Below are 25334 nucleotides of genomic sequence, written 5' to 3'. Positions count from 1 at the left end.
TAAAACAAAATGACACTTTCAGAATAAAGTAATAACCTGAGCAAATCTGGGGTATGCGAAATAGCAAGTCTGATTAGTAAGAGTTTCTGAAATACTGAACAGAGATTTGTATATTTAAGTATGATAATCCTGTCTGGAGGAACAATAGCAAATGCGTGTTCCAAATGCCCACGTTAATGGTATTAGTCAATTTGTTAGGGCTTTTTTTTTTTTTTGGAAGTTTTTTAACTTTTATTTTTTTGTGGAGGAAAGCACGTAGGTCGTATTTGCATCATATTCACTCTACACTGTTGGGAATCCTTCATGTGAGCTAAGAGGTTTTCTGTCCTCTCTTGGCAAAGAGTTAAATTGTTGTTTTGTTTGATTATATGTGTGATTCCTACAGGAGAAAGCTATTTAAGATATGTGCTGTTGTGAAAGATGGCTATATTTAAAATAATGTTTCTGACTCACTTGAACTGCACAATTAATTACATGTGTATGGTCATACAGTCCTTGCAGTTCAGTTCATTGTAGAATGGCTGGGGCCAGTCGAAGATGAACGAGTGAAGTAGAATAATGTTGGTTGTTTACTGTTCAGCAGGAGGCTATTGCTCTTTCCCTTTCCAAAACAGCTGTGATGGAGCACAGTTTTTCACACCATACAAACAGTAGATGTTTTGTTTAATGACTTCAGATATGAGTAAGGACTCTGATTTTTGCACTTGTTTGTTTTTAAATATATATTTTTTTATTACATGAAGCATTTGTTTTGTGTTTCAACCTCGCAGGGCTTTTCTCAGAATCCTGCAAAAAACATTCTATGAATAGCTAATTTGGAAATTAGATGATCATCAAACACAGTACCTTCTGTTTGATTATTATTATTATTATTATTATTATTATTATTTGCTTCCACGTCTTAGCTGTATTGTTGTAGATAGCTACTGGTACTTCCTACCTACCCAGTGCTTAATGGGAACTGAATGTTCAGTTTCCTTTGCTTGACTTTCAGAACTAAACTCAGAACAACTGCATGTGAAATACAATCACAGAAGTGAAAATATCATAACATTAATTGTGCTCATCCTTCTGCAAAAAGAGCTGCTCCTTTTCAGAAGACTAGTTGCAGGGAATTAGTGTGTATAGAGGTTGTAAATGCAAAGGGAAAAAAGCAACCAATGGAGAAGAAGCTGTCTCTATCTTCAGTGCATCTCTTTAGTTAAAGCCTTCTTTCCTTGCTTTTGTGACTTGTGTGAACCTCTCTGTTAATCTGGAGGGAACCTGTGCAAAAGAATCAAATGTCCTTAAGAAAAAACACCCCAACCCCTCAAAACAACTACTAGTCAAAATAATGTTACCTTATAAAATCGATTTACCGAGATTGGCTTAGCCTTGTTTGTTTATGATCTTTTTTTTTTTTTAAAGATCGATCCACTTTCCTCTAAGTAACTGCTTGAAAAACCCTTTCACAGAAACGTTGTATTTCTTTGAACAGGTACTTTGTGCTGGACTTCGAGACGGGAATTCTGCAGTATTTTGTGAATGAACAAAGTAAAACCCAGAAGCCTCGAGGAGCCTTGTCTTTAGCTGGAGCTATAATATCACCCAGCGATGAAGTACCGCACATGTTGGTGGTCTACTCAGCTAACGGGGAGATATTTAAACTGAGAGGTACGGTGCTGCTTAAAGTACCAGCTGTGGTGTTCTTCCTTTCTTGCTTCTGCATCTCCTCTCATTTATCTCTTACTTCCCTGTACTGGCAGAAGGTAGTAGTTGTACAGCTGTATTCTTGCAAGCTACGCTATAAAACACAATGGAATAGTAATGTGGAGTTAAGTACGTGTGAGTTTAAAATGCATATTGTCTGTGGGAGATACCTTGTGTGCTGTCCACATCATGACATTTAATTTCTAATCTTCTCCACTGCCACCGTCATGACAACAGCATGTAATAATGAATCTGCTAAAGGGTTGAAGAAGGAAGAATGCCAGTGCAATACTATTAAGATTCTCAATTTTTAAATTTTAGATTTTTCAAGGATGGTCAGGGGGTGTTGTATCTTTAATAGGCATGCCAGCAAAATATAGGTGTAAAGAGAAGTTCAGTTGAACTGTACTGAAGAAGACCTGAAGTGTCTGCAGAATGTATAACTTGTCTGGTTGACGGGCCTGGATGTAGAGTTTTCACATATTTAAATGCTGAGATACGGCCTTTGTCCTTCATGGACAGTGATGATTAAAGGAAAAGTTGAAAGCCATCTTGAGGTACTTCTGCTTTTAAAAATGTCTGGAACTGGTAAGAGTAGGACCCGAGGAAACGGCCAGAAGTTATACCAGAGGAGGTTTAGGTTGGACATTAGGAGAAACTTTTTCTCTCAGAGGGTGGTCAGGCACTGGAATGGCTGCCCAGGGAGGTGGTGGAGTCGCCGTCCCTGGCAGTGTTCAAGAGGCGCCTGGATGAGGAGCTACAAGATACGGTTCAGTAGCCTGTGGTACTAATAGGAATGGGAGGGGGGTTGGACTGGATGATCTTGCAGATCGTTTCCAACCTTGTGATTCTGTGAACAACTGATAGTGATAACGATGAAGAAGTGTCATAAGCTTATTGCTTACAGCTGCCCGCAGCATCTTAAGTTGAGATTTGCATGTTGTGCTTCAGAAATTGCACATAGTTAAATTAGAGTAAACTAGAATGTACAGTCCTAATGAGTAAATAACCTCCCTCTCTCTTTCTTCCTTCTCCGTTCCCTCTTGTATCCTCCTCCCTTCATCTGCTGTTATCCCAAGAAAGAGTTCTCGTGTGATCCCTTGCATTCTCTTGCTTCTGTTCTAGCTGCTGATGCAAAGGAGAAACAATATTGGATCAATCAGCTTCGATCCTGTGCCAAACATCACAAGGAAGGTAATTCGAAGGTAAATAATTAAGAGGGAGAAGTAATGACTGTTTTAAGTGATGTAGGTGAGGAACAGAATTATCTGGATGACAGACAGACTGCTGTAATCTGTGTTTATGTTCAGGTATTTCTGAATGAAAGCAGCAAGTTGTAATTCCTTGCTATCTGGAACAGAGTTCTTTTAGTCAGTTGGGCTTCTTTACTTTTAAATAAACATTGTCCAATTCATGGGAAATTCATGAAGTGCGTTTTGGATGCTGTCAGTAGATGGTTATTGAAAAATTGACCATTCATTAATAAATACCTGTGTGATATGCAGATTAGTATTTAATGGCTGTTACTAGAAAGCTTTGTGTATACGTTAGCAGTGGTCAGTTTTGCAAATCTGGAAGGTGTCGTCATGTGAAGATTAATATGAATTCCTTCTCTTTAAAAGTGGTGTCTGAATTTTTCTCTTCAAACAGATGAATGTTTTGAATAGGTACTTCAAAAACAGCAGAATGATGAGTTGAGTGTTCCCTGCCTCTCGGCAGAAATGGCTTGAACCTATTTGAATTCCAGTGCCCCTTGAAGGTGTGAGAGATTACAGAATTAATAAGAACAATTTCAGGAATAAGTCGCTATTTATTTTGTGTGCCTTTAGTGTAGGTACTGAAAGTCACTTAGAAACAACCAGCAATTTCTGTTCTCACCTTCAGTCCTTTGAACACTTCCATTAATATATCTTAATATATCCAAGAATGAAAAGATTGCTTTCCTGCTGTGAATTGCTTGCTATATAAATAAATAAACACATTTAACTGCAATTGGAAAGGGCTCTGCCCTGCCCTGTTCTGGCATATGATATATCATCATATGTTAGCTGAACAGCTGGATGATATTTTTAAGAGAATGGCATTCACTGCAGTGACTGAAGTGAAATAGAAACATTTTTTTCTGCTTTTTTTTGAGTGATGGTGACTTGTTAGGAAGTTATTCTAGTTCAGTAAAAGCCTTTTCTGAGAAAAATAAGTAACTTAGTTTTTCATTAATCTTTTTTCATTTTTATGCCAGACATTTAAATGTTGTTTTTGTGTGGCTGTGACCCAGTGCTATTCTCCATATATTTTATTTATATATACTATATAATATCATCATGTTCTCTAATAATGATATCTTATAATAATTTTGATATTCTTCTTGAATCTTTTGTGGAGTTTGTGTTCCTTTGCTGAAGTTTCCTGAGGTTTATTGAAGTCCTGCAGGTGTAAGCAACACATAGTTAAATCTACATCTGATTATATCCCTTTCTCATAACATGTTATGTTCTTATTACAACACAAAAGTGTTGTATGAAAATGTTGCTTGCATACTGAATATCGTCCGAAGGTGAGCTGCACAGCTGACAAGTATACATAGTACAAGCTAAGTCTGTTGCTGTGTTCTAATTAAATTTTACATCTTAATGATATAAAAGCAATAAAAGGATAATGTTCTGGCAAATAATACCCGTGCTGTAGGATAATTCCAGTGTTCTCAATATCCCCATACAAGTTTCATTTTGCTTAATTACAGAGCACTTAGCCTCCAGAGAGTGCCAAATCACACTCGTTGGAAGAAGTCATCTGTGTCTGGATAGGATTGCTGCTTTTTTTTAAAGACAATTCTAACTCAATTGGATTGTCCATGTCTTAATTAAAGTCAAATTGGAGTTTGGAGAGAAAGTGAATTCAAAAAGTAGGCCCATGCATGATTTTTTCTGGTAACTTCTGAGAATTGTCCAAAGCTTGATCAATTTTCAATTTCTTATCCCTTTTTCTCGAATGTTTGATGATGGTGGCTGTAAAACCATTACTGAATACACAGAATGCCTTTTATACAACTCTTGTAATTTTAGCATATGTATCAGTTGTTGGATTGGCATATATAACCCTTGTTTCTCCCAGCGTGTATCAGCAGCGTGGCAAGGAACAAAAGCCTTTATCTTGTGAAGCAGCTTGTGCCTTGCATTGTGGTGAAAACTCTCTGCTTAGGTTTGTGGAAGAACAAAGGACTAGACTCCTTGTTCCAACACTCAGCTCAGAGCTGAGCAGTGAGCTGCTGAAAATTGAGTGGTGCAGTTTCTTGTTTCACCTCATCCCATCTTCCAGTTCTCTGCAGCTGCACACAGCAATCTAGTTCCCTTCCTTTTGCTGCCACCTTTTGTACAGATTCTGCTGTGTTTCACACCTATGGGAGCTTGGGCATAAGAAACTGGCTCATTGAGGAATCAGGTGAGCGCTGATAAAAGGCAAGCAGGAGACATGACGCTGCTTATCATATGGTAAAGCCCTGCTGTCTTCCTCCTCCTGAATTGAGAGTGGTCAAAATGAACCTGGCTAGAAACTAACCTTCTTCTGGTTTAGTTTCAGGTTATGTATTTAAAACTGAGCCAACCTGATGACTGCTTGTCTCTGAGAGATTTTCTGTCTCTCCTTCCTCTCAATCAGTGTTCCTCGTGCCTGTTGCAACCATCATCTGGCCCTTTGGAAAGGCTGTTTGGTGAACTAAATTAGCAGAAAATTTTGTTTACTTTTCTGTCTCTCCTCTGGTTTAACTCTCTGACATTGTTGTCATTGGAGTCAGTGGGCATCATTTTATGGAGAGAGAGTAAAGAATGAAGATCAAAACTAAAACTGCTCCACCTGGGACAGCTGCAGTGATTTATTTGTAATTTAGGAACAGCACCCATAGTAATTTCTGGAAATTACTGGAAATCTGGAAAAGAAGTCAGTACTTGCCTGAAATAATTGAGGCAGATGTGTACTACTTCCTCTATAGTTGTAAGAATGACTGTCAGATCTTTGCAGGTTCTTCTTCAGTTCTCTCAGATTTCTTTTTGCCTTTCCTTTTGCCTGGTATGCTTTTCCACTTCTCTCTTCTTAATCTGGAGAACTGTAATAAAGCATCGTGCTTCTAATTAAAACATGCTTTGGAAATAATCCTTGTAGTGAGGCTGAGAAGGATGCATTGCTTGGCTGTAGATATGTGTTTTTCACTTCCCGTCAGAACTTGCATGAAGATAGAGTTGCTCACATCGCTGGTTTCAAAATCTTTGAAGGAAGTCTTGGAGAAAAAAAATTCAAGGCTGAACATAAACATGCTGAAATGATTCTTGACAAATAAAATATTTTTATGAGCAAATAAACGTTAGTCTCTTGCTTAAAAGCAGACGAATGTATCGCCTTACGTAAAGATGATAAAGCATGGTAATAATCTGTTAGAAAAGTTAGTGCTGTAGATAGAGCTCTACACAAATATGCAGAGGATTCCATAAGCTAATCCCTTTTCAATGCTAGAATTTGGATTTTATGTAGTTTGTCATTTGCATTTTAATATTTCTGAATGATCAGAATGTAATTTAAACAGATCTGTGCATATTCTTCTTCAGTATTTGCTTACTTAGGATGCATTAGAGAAAGAAATAGATAGGAATTAAAATACTGAATGGTGGTGTCTCAGTTGTAATTACTTTCTGACTGTGTGACTTTTCACTGCTTTAAAGCTGTACACAGGGATTTGTGCTGTGCTGGATATGTATATGGAGGAGTAGAGGAATGTCGTTTCAGTATTTATTATTCTGCAGAAAACATCTGTGGCACAGTGCCTCTGAAGCAGATGATGATTATCATCCATAAACAGATATGACAGTTCACTTCAAAAATTAGTTTATTGATCTCTGGAACATTGCATTTGCTTTTGAAAATAAACAAAACTGTTTGCTTCTGGTAAATGGTGAAAAACTCTTCTCTGTGAGGAGAAAGAGTAATCTCTAGGGAAAATGAGTCATGAAACATTAGTGTAGTTGAAACATTAGTATAGCTGGAACTTGCTGTTCTATGGTTACATTATTTAATTGTTGAGATTTTTCATATCCAAATTGAAGCATTCAGTATATTGCTTTTTTTCTCCTGGAGATGGACAGTCAAAATAAGGAGCTTAACCCAGGACTGTATTAGCTAGGCATACTTTAGAGAGTTTTAGGTCATAAAACAAGGATGAATGTGAGTACAAATAACCTTTTATTATCTTCTGTATTTTTCTTTGATTGGGTTCTTTTTACTAGCAGGCAGAGTGTTGGAGCCATGGTAAAGTGTAGCCTCAGGAAAGGGTATTTGTAATCCCTTTCAGATGCTTCAGCTTGTGGGTTTCCTGGCTCATTACTAGCACCATGCATTACTGATTATTGAAGAACTTATATTTTCCTTTTGTCTCTCTTTTCATTATTATTATTTTTTTTCTACTTGCAAGCCAGAAGGCAGCGGCACCAAAGAAAAACATCTATGGTAATAGAGGAGAGAGCAGGAGATTAGGAGTAAAGTTCTGTCAGTTTGATTTCCTGGGAGAGTGAATTTGGGAAAATCACTGTTGCAGTATGTTGTGTAATTAGATGGCTTTTGGCTGTTTAAAAAAGAATAAAAAAATCACATTGATTTTAACATTTTTAACAGCAACACTAAAGTTGATTTTTGCACAGCTGTGTGTCTAAATGCAAAAGATGCTTTTCATTCCCAGTTTTTTGTTTGAAGAAGTTCTGCAAAAGAAGAGTCAAGTACTTGGCTGGGATGTAAGTGTTGACAACATGTTGCAAAATTAGAAAGTACAGGAAGGGGTGAGTGTGTCATTCCAGGAAAGGTCTCTCCTGGAAGTTGCAGGAAGAATCTGGCAGAAGTTGGTTACCAGCCCTATGTCCTTGGGTTATGTATGCACAGTGTTCTGCTGCTGGTACAGATGCCTGGGGCAGGTCTGCTGCTTCCAGCTTCTGGGGAGTGCTGTTCCACTTCAAAAGGCTTTCTTGAGTGATTGTAGAAACTGCCTACTGCAAACACTCATCTGCATTTTGCATCTTTAAGTGCTTCACGCTTACTAGTATCAGTTCCTTGCAGTTCTGTCTCATTTTGGTCATTGTTCAGGTTTTGCACCAATCTCATGAATTAAAGCACGGAACAGAAGAAAGATTACTTGCAAGCTGAGGTTTTCTGTCTATCTTTGGGATGTGCTTAGGGTGAACTTTCTGAGTAGCCAGTGGTCCTCGTGTAGAGTTCATCTGGGTTCTGTATGTTATGGACATCTTCTAAAGAGTAATTCCAAGATTAGATGTGAGAAGATTTGTATGGTGGGCTAGCTGCAGCTTTTGTGCTAATGGTGCCCTATCAAGTCTTTGACTTCCAGAAGTACATTTGGTGAAAGCTGTGTTGTGTGTGGGGACGCTGTCAGAGAGAACGTGTGGTGTCAGCTGCATTCAAAGGCTCTGGGAGCACTTTCAGTCTGTTTTGATCCATGGCCCAGCTGCAAGCAGTTCATGGTGGTTTGCAACAACGTCTTGAAGCAAAATAAAATAATTGTGTGAAATACGTACAAGTCAATTTATGAATGTCTCTCAAACTGTGCAAGTTAAATGGGATTATTTTGACTGCTGTTTTTTCTGAAAGCTCATTCTCTGTCATTCCTTTTGATTCTGTGTTTAAACAGAGATATTGCATGGATTTTTCCTTATTTCTTTTATATTTCTTTTGTTATTTGCAGATCTATAATTTATTTTTCCCCCAAAGAAAACAAAAAAAACATAATAAAACTAAACTTCTCATAGAGTATTGCCTTCCTTCAAGTGAAACTAATGGCTGGGCTCACTGTTTTAAATTGCTGCTGCTTATCTATGTTTTGTGATCAGTGTAGCTATATGAAGGTAGCAGTCATGGATTTTTTTTTCATATTGTGATAGCATGATGCTAGAACATCAGTGATTCTCAGAAGATTTAATTCTAAAAATAACTTTTATTAAACTGAAGGATGTGCTTCTCTTATACTGAAGAGTGAAGTGAAAGTATTCTCATGCTAGTCAATTTAGGAAAGAAAATGAGTAAATATGTTCTGCTATCATGCTAGGGGTAACTCTTTTCTGTGAGACTTCTACTTAGAAAGAAAATTCAGTCACATCCAGTTTTACTCAACTCCTTTTCTGAAATACCTTTTTCTCAGTTATTTTAAGTTGTGGTTGTTTCTAAACAATGCTATGTCATATGAAAGATGAATTTTAAGAAATGGTGAAACTCAGTTTCCTTTATGATAAATTCCACCCTTATGCTCTGTATTTGAGAGTGGGTGGCAGGGGGAACATGTAACGTTGTTAACTCTTTCATCTTGTCTGAGCCAGATAATCTGCCTCATCATCTACAGTCACTGTAGTGGTAATGCATGACTTTAATTCCAGTGCTAGCTGACACTTGTCTACCCTGTATTTTGTCTTCTTTCAATAACTACAGAATTGCAGTGCTTGTGAGTAACTTGTTAACGTACAGGGAGAAAGACTGTACTCAAGTAATAGTTCTGTGTACTTGCCAACAGACTCTAGGAATAGTTTCCCACATTCACAGTAACTCAGAAATATTAAAGGCTGCTGTCATTGCTTGTGCAGAGCTGGTAGGAGATATGAAATGTTTTTTCACTCACTGCACTGTGTATTTACCTCACTTTCTACAAGTGGTAGTAAATGTCATGCTCTGAATTGGCTTCTGTTTTATGAGGTAGTAGTTATTCTGTTTCAATTTTAACCTTACAGATGCAATGAACAGTTTAAATAGAAAAGCTTTTTTATATTGTACCCATATATGATATGTCAGAGTGGTCTAGTGCATATCTGCGCTTGGCAACAGAAAACAAACAGAGGTAGCAACACTGATTAATGATAAGAATGAAGAAAGTACTTGAATGTTTAGATGAATTTTATAGGCTGTATGTAAGGAGCATTCATGCTGCAAACACTATTGGAAACTTGTTTCTAGTCTTTTAAATTTTAAATATTTTCTGTTTATCCTAAGCTCATTCCAACACCTGTTAACAATTTAAACTATACTTTGGATAGGTCATATTTAGTTGAACGGATTGTGTGTTGGCTTTGCCAAAATTGCAGCTCTTTTCATGGTAAAATTTCAGCACTATATTGTTTCAAAAGTTTATCAGGTAAAAGCATTATTATAAGATGTCTTCCTTGCTATTCACACTAAATAGTTTGAATTATGGGTCAACATCTTCATTAAAAATGACTGTGTTGACAAATGTTATTATTCAGTCTTCAGAATCCTTCCTAATCTTTCCTAAAAAGTGTGCTTGTAGGAGTCTAACAGTGTGTTCTCACTTATGATTTTGTGGAGATTTTTGAGGAGGCCAAGTTCAGATGATTCTAGAAAGGCAGTGGCCACAATATTTCTGAGAAGATCTGTGCTGAGCAATGCAGATGCTTCAAAAGAAATAAGTCAATTCTGAGCTGTTAGATTTCCAGGTCCAAATATGTGAGGAAGGCAGAACACTGCAGATCTATAGCCTGAACTGCAGATTAATGATTTACGTAAAGATTGTTAACATCAACATTCTGTTGCTTGTTTTAGAGCATTTCATCTTCCCGAAGTAGAAGCTCATCTCTGCTGCCACCTGGGACAGTTAATTCTCCTAGTGGCCAGAAACATATGAATCAAAGTGGGCCAACTGTTGTTACCATCACACATCACAAATCACCTGCAGCTGCTCGAAGAGCTAAGAGCCAGCGTTCTGGCCAACTCCATGAAGTTAGAGAGGTAAGAGAATCTGATAAGACTTCTTGCATTGCTTTGGAGTAAACAGTCTAGTCTGACAAGTCAATACTTCTCTTTGTTTCCTACTCTCTATAACTGTTTTGTTTTGATCCCTTTGCTGAGCAAAAGCCTCTCTTTAGTTCTGGTTCAGCTTGAAGTCTGGTGTGTGCAGGCTTTTTATTCTTTGTGCACATACATTAAAAGGTGAAGTAGCACCCAGACTTTGCAGTGGTGCTTCAGTGCTGGAGGAACATCTCTTTTAAGCTGCATGCAGCAAAACCTTTTCAATTGGAAAAAAGTCCATAAAAGAACTAAGTGTAACTGGAAAAGAATTATTCTGATGAAGGAATGTGAAAGAAGGAGCAGCTGCCCCCCATCAGCAGTTTGTCTCTATACGGCCGTGGTCTTCACTTCGTTGACATTCTGCTGTTGTTGGCCTGCGATGGAAGAATGATGTGTTCTTAGGAAACAAATAAAAAAACCCAAACAAACAAAGAAAAAATGTTTATTTCTATGTGTGTCTACCACAGTTTAAAAACTGTAACTCCTATACTGATTAAAGTCTGTCTTCTAGGCAGCAAAAATAGTACAGAGATAAAGCTTAATGTGGCAGACATTCACAGAGCTCACTTTCATCTTTCAGCCCTTGTTATTTTTGTTTTGTCTGAACTTCTTGCTGTTCTCTAATAGTGCCTTTGTAAGTCCCTTTCCCACCTTTTCTACCAAAGAAACTGTTGGCAGCCTAACTTTAAAGCAATCTTTTATCACGTTAGTTTAAAATATCTGCCTTCATCCTTTAAGTTACAATCTGAAGAATCTACTTTTAAGTTTTGTCTCCTGGAATGTTTTATGAATTGAGGACTTTTAAAGTAAGAATTTGAATAAATTGTCTTTGTATGCTGTAATAGTGAGGACTTGGATTACACATTCTGATGAAGAATGCTTTTCTTCTGCTAACAGTAAAAGTGAGAATTTCCCTTGTATTCAGTACTGTATTAACAATACTTGTTCTGATTGTCTGATATTCCCTGCCACTGATTGTCACTGGTATTGACTTTATATTAGAGAGAAAACACATCTATTTGTTTTTCATTAGAATACCCTGTCTTTGTCATCTCCTCAAGTTGTTTCTACCTTACTAAATGTATTTGCTCTTATAGGCTGAATCCAGAGAGTACATTACTTCAATTAATAGAATAAACAGTGGGAGCTGTAGCAGATTCATTGAATAAAACTGACTGAGACTGAAAGGAATTGAAAAGGAGAGATTTAATGTGTACTGTTCATAATAATTTGGAAAGGGACAAAATCAACAAATCTGAAAGACTGTATTTGGGAAGGAAATGAATACTAGCTTATGTTAAACAGAAAAAATGTCACGATACTATCTCTGCAGTAAATGCTGGTGAATGCTGACTCATTTGTTTATAGAATATTGCAGTGTGATGTCATTGCTTAAAGGTAAATATGACAGGATTTTATTTTGTAATTATAGATAATAACTTTACTATATTTTATGTGAGTCACAGCTCAGGTAGAGCATCAAATCCTGTGAGAAAAGTTTCAAGAGCAACAATAAAAAGAAAAAAAATAGACACAGAACATATGTTTGAAAGTTCAAAGAAATGAGTATTTTTCAAGGAGAGAAAATTAAGATAAATATAGAAAGTTTTTATAAGGATTTTTTAATGAATTAAGAGATGTGGGCAGAGGCATTCACAAAACTGCCCTTAAATCTGGTCCTTTTTTATGTGAAAAGAGGAAAGGTGGGATGTAAAAGTGCGGAAAGAGAGTCAACAGCTGAATCTTTGCTTTTTATTTGGACGTTGGTATGGTTACAGTGAAGACAAGTCTGCAAGAGGTTTACAGATCTGTGTGTTAATGTTCCCTCCCTGATGAAGTAATTGAAACTTCGACATCCAAATAAGCCTTTTTTTTTTTTTTCTCCTTAATGTGCTATAAAGAGGACTATATTAGCATATTACGTCTTGTAAAATGCAGTAGTTGAATCAATGGAAGGAGCTGATGTGCTTCTGGAAAATGAGAAGAAGCCTTTTTCCTTTTTTTTAGAGGAGGGAAATATTTTAAACAATGTTATGGTAATGCTGTGAGACCTATGAAAAACAGGAATGCAGCAGAAAGCTCATCCTTCACTTGGGATGTACAGTCTTCATTGCCTTGTGTAATATCCTTGGAAAGTTGAAATTGTTGCTCAATACTGGACCAATTTATTCTGATATGATAAAGTTATTTGCAAACAGTGAAGTGCATCTCTGTGTAGCAGATAGAACGAATGACTGACATTTTGCACTGATATTTGGTGATACTTGCTTGTTCTTTTTCCTTTATAGTTAAAATTAACAACAGATTGTTTTCTGCTATTGCTTGTTCTGGCTGACTTAATTTTTTTTGACAAAATAGAGAATTGAAGCATAAAATAAACTATACCAAAGAGGAGTAATTAGAACAAAACTGTTGTGCAAAATTTTATAACAGTTGTATAAGTGCCCGTGTAGGTACCCAAAATGACTCATGCAGTGAAGTGGTTCTGTTCTGAAATCAGAACTTTTCAAAATCAAAAATTACCAAAACTTTTAAAAAGTGATTTAAGTGTAAAACTAAGCAGTAACGTGGAGCTTTTGACTGCCATAAAACTTAATACTTTTCCGTAGTGCTGAGTTAAAAAGAAGCTAAGGACCATTGGTTTTCAGTATGGTGTATTTTTTAATTTAAATTCTACTATTCTCTTAAATGAGATTTTTAATTAACTTGATCTTGATTGTCCAGTCCGTACTGATTTTGAAATACTTCATCAGAAGTGAAATTCATCATGTATTGACCTGGAAGAACTGATGTGTATGTATGTGTGTATATATGTATATCTAGTTCTGCATATGTATATATGCAGATCTGACCTCTCTGTTTGGCCATAACTTACCACTAAAGGAGTGATTTTGACTATTTTATAGTAATCAAAATGTGTGTAGTCTTGACATCACATTCTGTTTTTTAAACTATACGTATCGTTATCCTCTTTGCAGTTTGTGATAAGAGCTATACCTGCAGAATTCTTTCCTATAGGTGGTTAAAATTAGCTGGAACATAAAGCCAAGTGGCTGCATCACGTTCCTTATTAAATTTTAGCTGCCATGGAACTAAGTAATAGTGGCACACTTTATCTTGGAATGGTGTTTGTTTTGGCTAAGAATAAGTGATTAGAATCTAGCCTCTGCCAGGGTTACTGCTGTTGTTGAAGTGAATGTTTTGTAACAATGTACGTTAATAATTTACAGACCATTGGAGAAATTAAATAGGGTTAGCCAGAAGAAATCTAGAGAAATAGTTATTTTCCATCGTTTTGAGGAGTGAAAAGAAAATTTTGGATCCCTCTGGAATATGGTGTGTTTAACAAGCTATGATACTGTATAATGGACTTATCATTGGCATGTGTTCTGAGCACATGTAGTGAGATCTGGATTTCATGAGGCCTCCACCAAGGCGATACACATCACAGGTGGACAGTCCCTGACTTTGGTGAGGACTGTTTTTGGCAAGATTACAGTCCTGCTGCTTCTTGCCTCTCCATGGCCATATATTATTATTATTATTATTATTATATATATCATTACCTTTTGATCCCTGCAGGAATTACGCAACTGACTGGTAAGTTATTTGCTTCCTCTAGAAATTTGTGTTCCTCATACAGTATGAGAAGTGCAAGCATGCTGCACTTTCTTCCTAGCTGTCCAACAGTGTTGGTGTGATTAATTACTATCCATACTGTTGTAGACAGAAAGTTAAATTAGACCATGTAGTAACAGATACAATTATTTGATGTCTTGCAGGGCAGTTTCTTTGGAGACTGTTTGATTTGTTTGTAGATGTGTCATCTCCTAAGGCTATTGGTTCTACCACAAGTTAGTGTTGCTTAACTTAATAAAAAAAAAAAAGTCTCCTTAGGGAATAAATGGGATGCTTAAATCTCTGTGGGTATCAGGCTAAGTAGTAAATGTGCTTGTGCTTATAAAAATTACAGTACTATAAAACAACAGCTATGAAGTTGTGTAGGCAAGAGTGGAATACTTTTATTATGCAAATCTTCACCTCGTCTTTGTAGTTCAACGCATACGAGCTGCACCTTTCTAAACTACACCTTGTTCTTAACTTTTGCTTGAATGTGAAATCAAACGCAGCGTCATCTTGGTCTCCAAATACACAAGCAGGGAGAGTTAAGGTTGCTATGGGAATCATAGAGCAAATGTTCTGCTAAATTACACCATTTGCCCGTGTGAGTAATGTCAAGAGTGAATGTCATTTGTTATTTGTTAAATTTTGTTGTTGTTCCTAATCTGAAAAATATTAATGATGCAAACATGGCTTCTTTTTATTAAATTTTTCTCAGCCAGTAGTTTAGTAGTAATTGAGTATGTGGAAAGATGATCATTTTCAATCACTTAAATGGCAATTTTATAAATTAAGGATATTACGTGTATGATAGCTACATTTGGAGGCTGCTGCAGCATTTGTTTTCTAAAGCAATTTTGGAGAAGCTAAGATCACTGTTTTCAGTTTTTAGAGCATTTCATTAAATTTTAACTAAACCAAAAGCTTGTGAAGGAGCTTTAGAAGTGAAATTTGAGGGGAAAGTCAGTCTTCATCATCCTCACACCTTCAAAATTCTCAATTAATGTTGAATATAAAGCAGAATTCACCTGTTCTGTGTGAAAAAGGGTTGTACCCTATCATATGCTTATCTACATTTTGAAAACCTACCAGGCTGTTCTCTTGCGCTGATACTGCAGTTGTTTCAGAGTTGACAGTTTGGAAATGAAGCTTTGAAGAAAACATGGTTCTGTAAACCTTTTTTTGAGATGTGAGGATGTCTTGTCACGGTTGGTTGTTAGCAGCCTTCCTTTCAGTGCACATTTCTGGCTAGCTGGTGCAGCAGTGATGTTCACAGCAAGTCCTTAATGAGATAAGGTGTGCTTAATTTTGATAGCTGTGCTTATAACAGCAGTAACTGCTTCCAAGATACATGGGCTGTTTTGTTAACCTACTTAAAATTCAATTTTTATTAAATGAAGTAGAAGATATTTTCGAGTGTTCTCAGTGATGACAATGTAGTGTTAGGTGGCTAGTCAATTTTCAAATGTTAATTACAGAAAGTACTTAAGTAAATGACCTCCAGGAGAAAGTTTTCAGGCCTCACCCCCTGCTGCACCACGGCCTCCTCCATGGCTGCACATGGAGACCTGCTCTGTGTGGTGCCCATGGGCTGCAGGGGGGAAGTCTGCTCCTCTGTTGGCCACTCCTGGGCTGCAGGGAAGTTCTGCTCAGTGCTTAGAGCACTTCCTGCCCTCATTCTGCACTGACCTGGGTGTTTGCAGGGTGTCTCTTTTGGGGGAGCTGGCTCATATCTGACATGGGGCAGCTTCTGTGCCCTTGCCACTTAAACCCATTATAGATACATTGGAAATCTCTATAAGAATTACCTGTATGGAGTATTGGGCAACTCTGTATCACCAGAGGTGTTTCTGTATATTCTGAGGTGAAATAGAATGTTTGTTTTCTTTTAAAATCCAAAATTATTAGTGATGTGTTCTCAGAGAATCACCTTGCATAAAAATCTACCTCTGAAATGTATAATTTATCTTCTAGAGCAATGCAGCTTAAGTTACCAACAATAGCTTTTGTCAATAGTATGCTGTACAGTGATGAAGTAACAGAACATTTCTGTGACTGCTGATGTTGACTTAATGACTAGCAGCAACATTTTAGGTTTCCTTTTGAATGCTTAACAGTCACAAATGTGCCTTACTTGCCAGTAATCAAAATATGCTTTCCAGTTTTCTGCTGTAACTATTAACTGATCCTTATTTAATGTAGGAGAAACTGCTGTTCAGAAGAGCTCATAGGATAACATGCACTTGTGAGTAACACAATCATTAAAAGTAACTTTCCTCGCAGATTTTGAACTAATCTGTATAGTGAAATGAAACAATCTAATTTTCCACCAGAAGCTTGTCAGAATCTGTGTTCTCAATGCTATGTTCTGTGGTTTAAAATTCAAAAATGCACTTCTTGCTTGGCTGGATGGCAGCCAGTTGCTGTCCAAGATTTACTTGAAATTGCAGGCTTCTTCCTTTTGCTTCTTAATTTTTGGTTCTTGATCACTGGAAGCAACTTCCAGTGGGTGAAAAGAATCCTCAACAAAACACCACCAACCTTTGCAGCTGCTACTTGCTTTTACTCTTCTCTGTTTTTGCCTCAAGATCCTTGTGTTCTGCTCCTCTTGAGTTATCTTTAATAGCAAATGTTAAGTCTAAGTAAGTAGCTGTTAATAGGATATGGTTAATCTAACAGGTAGGCAAACAAATATTCAAGGAAAGAGCTCTTAAGATAGCAGGGAGAACCTGATAGTTACTATATACTGGTTGTACTTTTTGCTTCAGCCTTATGTTGGCAGCAAATGGCAAACATTACCTGTAGATGTACAGGTTATCCAAAGGCAGCTTTAATAAAACAGGCAATGAAGAAAACCGGTCATTATCTACTGCTATAAAATAGATCCTGATGCCGAGACAGCTCCCTCCAGTGGCAAAATGGCCTTTGCTAGATTAATAGTTTGTGTTTTGGAAAGAGGAAAAAAAAAAGTGTAGCCCACGCACTCTGATTTGTGGAGAAAAATAGTGCTCATTGATACTGTTTGTCTGAATCATGTTTTTTTACTTGAGTGTTAATTACAAAAACCAGATCTTAGTAAAAAGCTTTGACTTCTCACCCAAAGGCTTGTTTAGTGGCTCTTTGAAACATTCTTAAGATAGCTGATGCTATCAGAGCAATTCTTTTTACTTCAGTCTTTTAGCACTTTAGTTTGTTTTGAAATCTTCCTCTTATGCAAGGAAAAGAAGCTGAAGTGTATGTTGGTTTAGAAGGGAGAGCTATTGTCCTCTCTTGATCTTAAGGAAAAAGAAGAGACTGAGAACTGGCAATTTATTTATTTTTTTTAATAGCTCAGTAGGGAGCCACCAGAAGGTAAATATCTCAGGATACTGATTAAGATGAAAAGTATTTCCTCTTTCCATCTTTCACTATCTCGTTTCCCAGGTGAGGAGTAGGGCAGACTGTATACAGAAAGCATGTATTTAATCTTAAGTCTGAAAGTGCGATCTTAACAAAGTATGGTAGTAACTCTGCCTGAGACAGCAAAGAAAAACACCTGATGTCTTTTGCCCCCAAGTAAGTGGGCTGTTTTACTGAGATTTCTGATAGCATTCTTGGGAATTCTGCCAGAATTGCTGAATGCTCTCTGCAGAGTTGCATATATGTTGCAAAGGCTGTGAACCACTCTCTGGCAACCTCTCTTTTTTTCCCTCACATCTGTCATTGCATGTGGAGAGAAGCAGAATTTCCTGGAAACTCAGAATGTTTGCATCCAAATAAAGTATTTGCACTCAAATAGACTCTCAGAGAATATTAACAGTTACAGATTTTCATATAGTTCTTAGTACTTAAAGATGAGATCTGTTGAGAATATCCTGTGCGTTTTTTTGTTTATTTTTTTCTGAACAGAGAAATGCTTTTGTAAAACAGGTGGCTAATCAGCTCCTTTTCTTGCTGAGCTTGTGCCTGTTTTAAAACACTGAAGGAAAGGAGGAGGTATGTCCTATATGCCCAGGTTGCAATAGTCTGAGAATTTGTCAGGGAAGAAGATTACTTTTTCTCCTCCGGTGCTGGAAGCAATGTTTAGAGCTTCCAGATCAATAACCAGAAAATACTCTTCTCTCCCCTTTCCTTCCTCACTCTAATACCCAACAGCCTTCTGGGCTTAAAAAAAAAATGTAGTGTGCAGACCTGCTAAATACAGTCTGATTGCTGTAAATGTACAACTAGCAGGAAAGTAGCTTGAATATGTGATTAATAAGTTAGTGGACAGGAGGCCGAAGAGTGAGAAGTCTATAGATAATCAAGTAATGAATCATATTTTCAAAAAATGCAGTCTTATAAGGATATGTAGCAAGTAACCAGTTTATGGAACTTAAAAAGTATAAACCATAGATTGAATGTGTAGTGCTGGTGAAGAGTGGAGCATAGGAATATTTGAACAGATTAAGCAGTCAGTTTTGAAAGTAAATAGTGGGAGATGACAGTTAAGAGCCAGCTGCTCCTTGTGTGTACATCTTGTGCCACAGTCCCTGGGGAGCTCACAGCCCCTCCTAATGGTTACCAGTGGAACAGCGTCATCATCAGTGGAAATAGCAGATTGGAAAGAGTAGAGCCGATTGGAAAGGGAAGAAGCAACCAAATCATTCTGTTTCCTACTGGTTGTCTTAGGCTCTGCTCAGAATTGGTCCAGTCTAATAACATTTGTTTCTCTGTTCTTTAAGGGTTTCCACAAAAGGAATCGCCCTGTGGAGTGCCCTGCAAGTAGACAGAGCAAAAGAACCAAAACAAAACCCTAAAGGAAATTATGCTATGTCAGCTGAGACAATAGGATATGTAGGAACTGGCTTTTCCTGTAACAGATTATGTGAATTTCTGGTTTGGGAAAACAGAACAAAATAACAGATGGGAGTGGGGAGGCTTGTGCTTTTTATTTTCATTTTATTTTTTATTTCTGCAAGGAAGGAAATAGAATTGTGGAAAAAGGAGCAAGGACTGCAAGGAAAACTTGTCCTGGTGGTTAGCTGCTGTTGTGTTTGTCAGAGGTATAGTTCTGTTTGTTCTGTCACTTTTTGTGCCTCTGTCTGCAAATTACATGCCAAGCGAAAATTAACTTGCTCCTTTGAAGCTTCTTTGATAGGATGTGTGCGTCTAAGCCTTAATAACTATTATATAACAGAGTCATTTCAGTTTTACTCTTCGTTGTTTGCATCTTTGAAATAATTGAGGTCAAGCTGGTTCTTATCCTGAGGTGACAATAATGGAGAATTGTGTGCTTTTTCTTCATAGTGGAAGGGAGTATTAATCAAGAAAGAGCAGTTGATATGGATATCATTATCCTGTTCCATCTTTCCAAGATGCTTTCAGAATATCTCACTTAGTGTCCTAGGATCCTTTGGCAAAGTTTTTTTCTTCATTAGAATAACAATGTTCACAGAGGCTGCTGTGTATTTTTGTCCAGATTGAAGCTCTGTGGGAAGAATTTCTTTCTGTGTACAGCTCAAGAAAGCCCTTTTTGGTCAAAAACTGACTTTTTTTTTTAATTGAAAGCAAAGCATATAGGTCTGTTAATTGTAGAGTAAGCATGTCTGAAGTCATATGGTCATGTGTACCTTTCTACACTAAACAGATTCAAGACTGAAAAGCAGAAAGTTCCTTAATGAGAGATTGGTGTTATGTACTGCAGCACCTTTAGCAACAATTCTTGTATATAACTCTTTCACTTCAACTATATATTAAGCTCTAATTTTGCCTTTCTACCTTGCATACTGTTGATGGAATCCCACTAGAATGTTGATGGAGGTGACTTTACTGAAGAAAAGGGGTAAACCTATAAATCCTTGTCAGGAAATCCTTCATTAAGCAGGAAGGTGTATGTATCAAGTGATCTTGAGAAAGTTGGAGGACAATTTTCAGAGGTTAGGTCCAGGGAAGGAAACTGCTCTTACTCTGCAGTGGTTATAACTCAAAATAAGAACATATCAAATGGGAGGGAAAAAAAAACCGAATTCCACACTTCTACTGCAACTGTAGAATTTATCTTCATTTGACAGACATTTCAATAGGAGAGGTATACTTTCTGAGCTGGTGATTGGCAGCACTGAATTCTCCAGATGTAGCTGAAAACAAGCTAAAGAAGGAAGTAATATTTGTTAGTGTTTTTTGTTTGTTTGTTTGTTTGTTTGTTTTTTGCATGTTTCCTTTTCAGAATAAGTAATTGAAATTGAGAAAGCTTCATGGAAATACCATGTGGGGAATCATGAAGTTGTGCTGTTAGCCAGAGTGTCACATCAGTGACTGGCATGATTACTTCGGTGACATTGGAGTTCCATGTGTTTGCCTTACATTTTGATATATACTTGGTATATGAATCTCTATATTACGCTTTGATAGAAATTGATTGACTGTTCTAACTTTTAATTTTGTAATGTGATGATTGATATTGTTATTGATGATATCTGGGTCAAGATTGTTGATGATACCTGGATCAAGCCAGGAGTCCTTGCTCAAGGTCAGAGTTAACTTTATTAGGATTAGGTAACAATCGAATGTATTTGATTTACAGTACCTTAGAAGGTTTTTATTTCTGTGTGGGCTTGGTTCTTCCTTCATGTCTGCTTTTCTTTCTAAGAAAAGCAATGCTTTACATTACAACAAAAGAAAAAAACAAAAACCCTGTGGTACACAGTTGTATAAAAATGAGAACCAAGGTCTGGACTCATCACTTTGGACCTGCTCTCAGGACGTTTCAGAAACTGACTTCTCCTTTTGTCCTTTCCAAATGTATTTCAAAGTGCTTTTTTTCTGTCATGATTATCCAAAAGCAAGAAATTGATAGTACTAGGAGGTATTTGTGATACTTTTTCCCAAATACAATTTGATGTATTTCTGGTATCTAAAAAAAACAAAAAAACAAAACAAAACAAAAAAAAAGTGATGTGCGTTGAATTTCTGTTACTTAATTGTCATTCCCCTGTGAGAGGTGTCTTTTTTTGTGGTCACTTGTTTATTTATATGGATGCTCTGATTTTCATATGAACACTGTTGTTTATTTTCCAATTTTTTGTGATCGTTTTCAGCTTACTGCAGCCGGCAGTGGAAAAGCTTTAAAATAAATAAATCACTGCATTGAATCTTCCAGGGGAAGTGCCCAGAGGTAACTTGGCAGACAATGTGCTGCTAGCAGTGGTGTTGTTGACAGCCCACACAAAGAATACTGAAGCAGAGAAAGGGTGCTATTGACTGACAGAGCAAAGTGAGTCCTCAGTGAATGTGCCATGCTCCACATGGCCTTACATGATAAAGGGAAAGTGTCTGCTTGCCCTTTGAGGTAAAATGGCTGATGTCACTCTTTGTTTTCTTCAACAGCTTGAAATCACTGTGTCTTAGCATGCTGAGAATGCTTGTTTGCTGGAATGGTTATTTGCTTCTTCGAGTTCGATTTCTGTTCTTTCTTTTCAGTGCACTCAGTGTAGCCTTTTTTATCAGTGTATTTGCCACAGTGTAGGGAGGCCACAGGAAGCATGCCCTACGTCAAAAATGTAATAATTAAAACCTGATGAAGCTCGTGATTTTTTTTTTTTTTTTTTTTTAAACACTGTAGTAGCTTGGACAACGGGAATTTGAAACTGTTGTTTATGAATCTTTTCTTTTGGAAGCTTTGGACATCTCAATTGTGTGTGTGTGTGTGTGTGTGTGTGTGTGTGTGTGTGTGTGTGTGTGTATTTAGCGAAAGTATTCTGTTTGGAAGATACAGTGTTTAAAACACTTTACAGCAAAGTGCATCTCAACATTCTGAATTTTCCAGAGTGCATCTAGCTTGCTTTTATAGTCAAGCATTCCAGCATTACAGACGGCCTTTTTTCAAACTGTGAATTTGCATAGCAACATCTTTCATATCTATAACTGGGTTATAACTTTCTTGTGGTCAGTGATAGTGTTGTGCTGGTGTCCTCAGGTGTTCTGATCTGGTTGGCTTAGTATTTACTTGCATTAGAGGAGAGATGATCAGTGTTGTATTAAATGCTGCGTATACGTAGAATAAGGAGATTGAAGGCAAGTTAACCCCAAATCAAAAGCATCTACTTCAAAAAGCTTTCTTTGGAATTTAATGGATTTACAGATTGTTTCATTAAATAAAAATCCACATCGTCCCATGAATCTTGTAATAATTAAGCCAAATGTGTTTGTCTAAGCTTGGTTGGAGTCGGTGAGCTAATACAGGAACATTGAAGTTAGTGTGGTAAATTGCATGGTAAATGGGTTCAGTGCTGACCCATTCTGTAATCTCAGCCTTTTATGATTCATTCACATAGCTGAAGGAGATGGACTTTGATTCATCTCTAGTCATGTTCAGAGTTTGAACTTCAGATGTGAGATTGAATTAGCTTAATAAACCTATTAAGCATTGATCTTTTTTTTCTTCTTCAAGCTTGTATTCTTCAAATAGCAGTTTCTTAGATAATGTGAAAATATCAGATTTAGCAAAACAGACTCTCTGAGAAGGGAGGGAAGGGGGATGTAATAAGGAGACGGTTGTGGAATAAATGTCATGTTTAGTTTAAGAAACCCTCCTATAGGAATACACAGAGATGAATAAATGTGTTCATCTCCTGTTGGGAAGAATGACTGGCACATGATTATCCTTTATTTTTTTGGAAGCTGTTTATGAGATGCTGCATGCTTTATAAAAGGACTTTTCTCTTGTATCGATCTGGCAGAGGATGGGTAGGTTGTTTCTACTGTGTCCACCTTTTAGGATCATAAACTTGCAGTTGTACTGAAAGTAGAAAGAAATGAACATGAAATTTTTCAGGAGAGGGAAGATAATTCAACACGTGGCAGCCATTGATTAGCATGGACTCCCACAGGTAATTGAATCTTGGATTTATATTGATAGGTCTTGCACCTGCAGGAGAAAGAGATACTGAGCAACTCAGTTCATGTTAACTGAGTTGTCTGGTAGTAGATACTCTTTCTGCTGTATGTTGCCAAAGGGTGAAGAAGGGAAGAAGTGTAATGCTCTGTCACTAAAGAAATATTGCAAAGGCTTAACTAAAGTTATTGTCTGAGATGAGGTATATGAACTCTGTCTCTTTAGGCATAGGCTGATAGTATCTCAAGGCATTAAAGAAAAAAACATCCAGAGTTAATTTGAATTTTGGCCCAAGTGGGTATGATATGATTTTTTCAAAGACACTGCCAGATGCAGTGTGATACATGAAGGTGGCTTCTCACTTGAAGGAAAGGTAAGTGAAATGAAGAGGCCTGTCGATGTGCATGTACAGTTTGCTACAGACTGTAAAAATAGAATTTTTAATAAGCTCTTTCTTTTGGTTATAGGAATGACTTTGGAAACTTGCCAGTTTATTTAAGAACAGCCTACTTCTATCATGTTTTTTATCTGCACTACTAGCATGCATTTTATCTTTGTCTGGTTAAAATATAGAAACAGATTAACTTTCTCCCTGACAGCTGGTATTCATATCTGACAGTAAATAAAGTATTCTAAGTTGCATCCTATGATAATGCTTATAAACTTCCAAGTCACTGTGTTTTTTGAGAGCAATTCCTTACTGAAGCATGAGAAATGAAAAATATCAGCTCTTAAACTGTGATTAGATGTTTTATGTAGGAAAGGAAGAAGATGGATACTGTATATTCCTTGGGTGTCTCAGATCATATACCGAGGAAAGAAAATGTAAATCTAAATTAGTAATGGACAAGGAGATAGAAATTTCATGTATTTCTTATGAAGACTTGCGGAGAATGTGAGCCATTATTTAATCTATAGTGAACCTACTATTTTAAGTGACTGTTCTCTCTACTGTAGTCTCAACGGTTTAATAGGCTTGTGGTAGTCTCAAGCCCTGTTTTTGTAAGTAAGTTTGTGGTTTGTTTGGATGATAATGTTAACATTCATTTGAGGCAGCTCTTTACATTTAGTTGTCATATTGAGCTGTAGGAGTCTGTGATACCTCCTGTGACATCATGTTTTTGCACCTTTACAGATGATGAGCCAAGTTGAGGGACAACAGAAGAATCTTGTACAAGCCATTGAAGCTCTCCCAAGTTCTGGCCCCCTTTCTGCCTTGGATCAGGACTTGCTGCTTTTAAAAGCTACCTCTGCTGCCACCCTGAGCTGCCTTGGAGAATGCCTGACTCTGTTACAGCAAAGCATGCATCAAGTGGGCCAGCACCATAACAGGACACTGTCCTCAGGTGAGCATAATCTCTCCTGGGTATTTTTTTGTGTGTCTTGAGTTTTTTGTTTTTTGTTTTTTACTGTGCTACTGAAGCAGGCAAAGTGAACCCTCCCTTAAAAAAGCAAGTTGGATGGAGCAACTTGTTACAGAACCTTACATCAAGCATCAGGATTTTTCTTTTAATCTGAAAAAAAAAAATAGCCACAAAATCAGTTGGAAACAGAAGAGGGGAGAAAAAGATGTTGTCCCAAGTCTTCCCAGGAAGTCAGATTCTGAAGATAGAAAGGCAGAGTAGGGATAATAATAATAATAACAACAACAAAAAGATGGCATGGGGAACAGGTGCATAAGCTTGTATTCTTAATGACAGTGCAGAACCTTTTTTTTTTTTTTTTTTTTTTTTGTAGAGAGAGAAATCCCAATACAGATTTGTTTGATAAAAATGCAGTTGTTTTCTGAAAAGTCATATTACCAGTTTTCGTATGTGAAAGGATCCTATTCAAGCAGATTTATTCCAGACAATGGTTTTACTTAAATCTAGGAAGAGATTTTCTTGCTGCTATTAAAATATAGATATATATTTGACAAATTTTTATGAGCCTAAAATATCAAACAGTTAGATACTGCATTTAGCTCTGTAGGCATGAAGCTCTCGATCTCCATGTAGCTCAGTTTTTTTTTCAGTTCACACAGTTCTAGAACTCTGTCCATAATATAAGATGTTAAACCTTTCTGAACGGGTACTTGTTGCTTTCTTATTGTACTATCTAGCTTAAGTGCAGGAGCAGGAGTTGATATAAGAGGAAGAGAATTCTGGATATGGGGGCTCTGTGTGTTTTCTGTAGGTGAATCAATAACAAAGCCCAACTTCAAGTAGGCCCTTAAAAAAAAAAGATGTAAAACCAAAAAGGCGAAACATCCTTACTTTTACAGTAGGTTTGCTTCTGGGCAAATATACCTTCAGAGCTGCTGAGACAACTGGTTAAAAAGCCAAGCCCTCTCCAG

General features: G+C 37.0%; 1 protein-coding gene across 2 annotated transcripts in view; it reads left to right on the top strand.

The window, feature by feature from the left end:
* OSBPL10 (oxysterol binding protein like 10) overlaps positions 1-25334 on the top strand; it is a 98259-nt gene that overhangs the window by 28388 nt on the left and 44537 nt on the right. For both annotated transcript variants that reach the window (XM_048950644.1, XM_048950645.1), the window contains exons 2-5: positions 1478-1653; positions 2815-2894; positions 10279-10464; positions 24135-24345. In XM_048950644.1, coding sequence (XP_048806601.1) covers positions 1478-1653; positions 2815-2894; positions 10279-10464; positions 24135-24345 — 653 coding nt within the window. The remainder of the gene's footprint in view (positions 1-1477; positions 1654-2814; positions 2895-10278; positions 10465-24134; positions 24346-25334) is intronic.

Source organism: Lagopus muta, chromosome 7, assembly GCF_023343835.1.
Source record: "Lagopus muta isolate bLagMut1 chromosome 7, bLagMut1 primary, whole genome shotgun sequence".
NCBI lineage: Eukaryota > Metazoa > Chordata > Aves > Galliformes > Phasianidae > Lagopus > Lagopus muta.
This window is presented reverse-complemented; position numbering and strand designations above follow the sequence as displayed.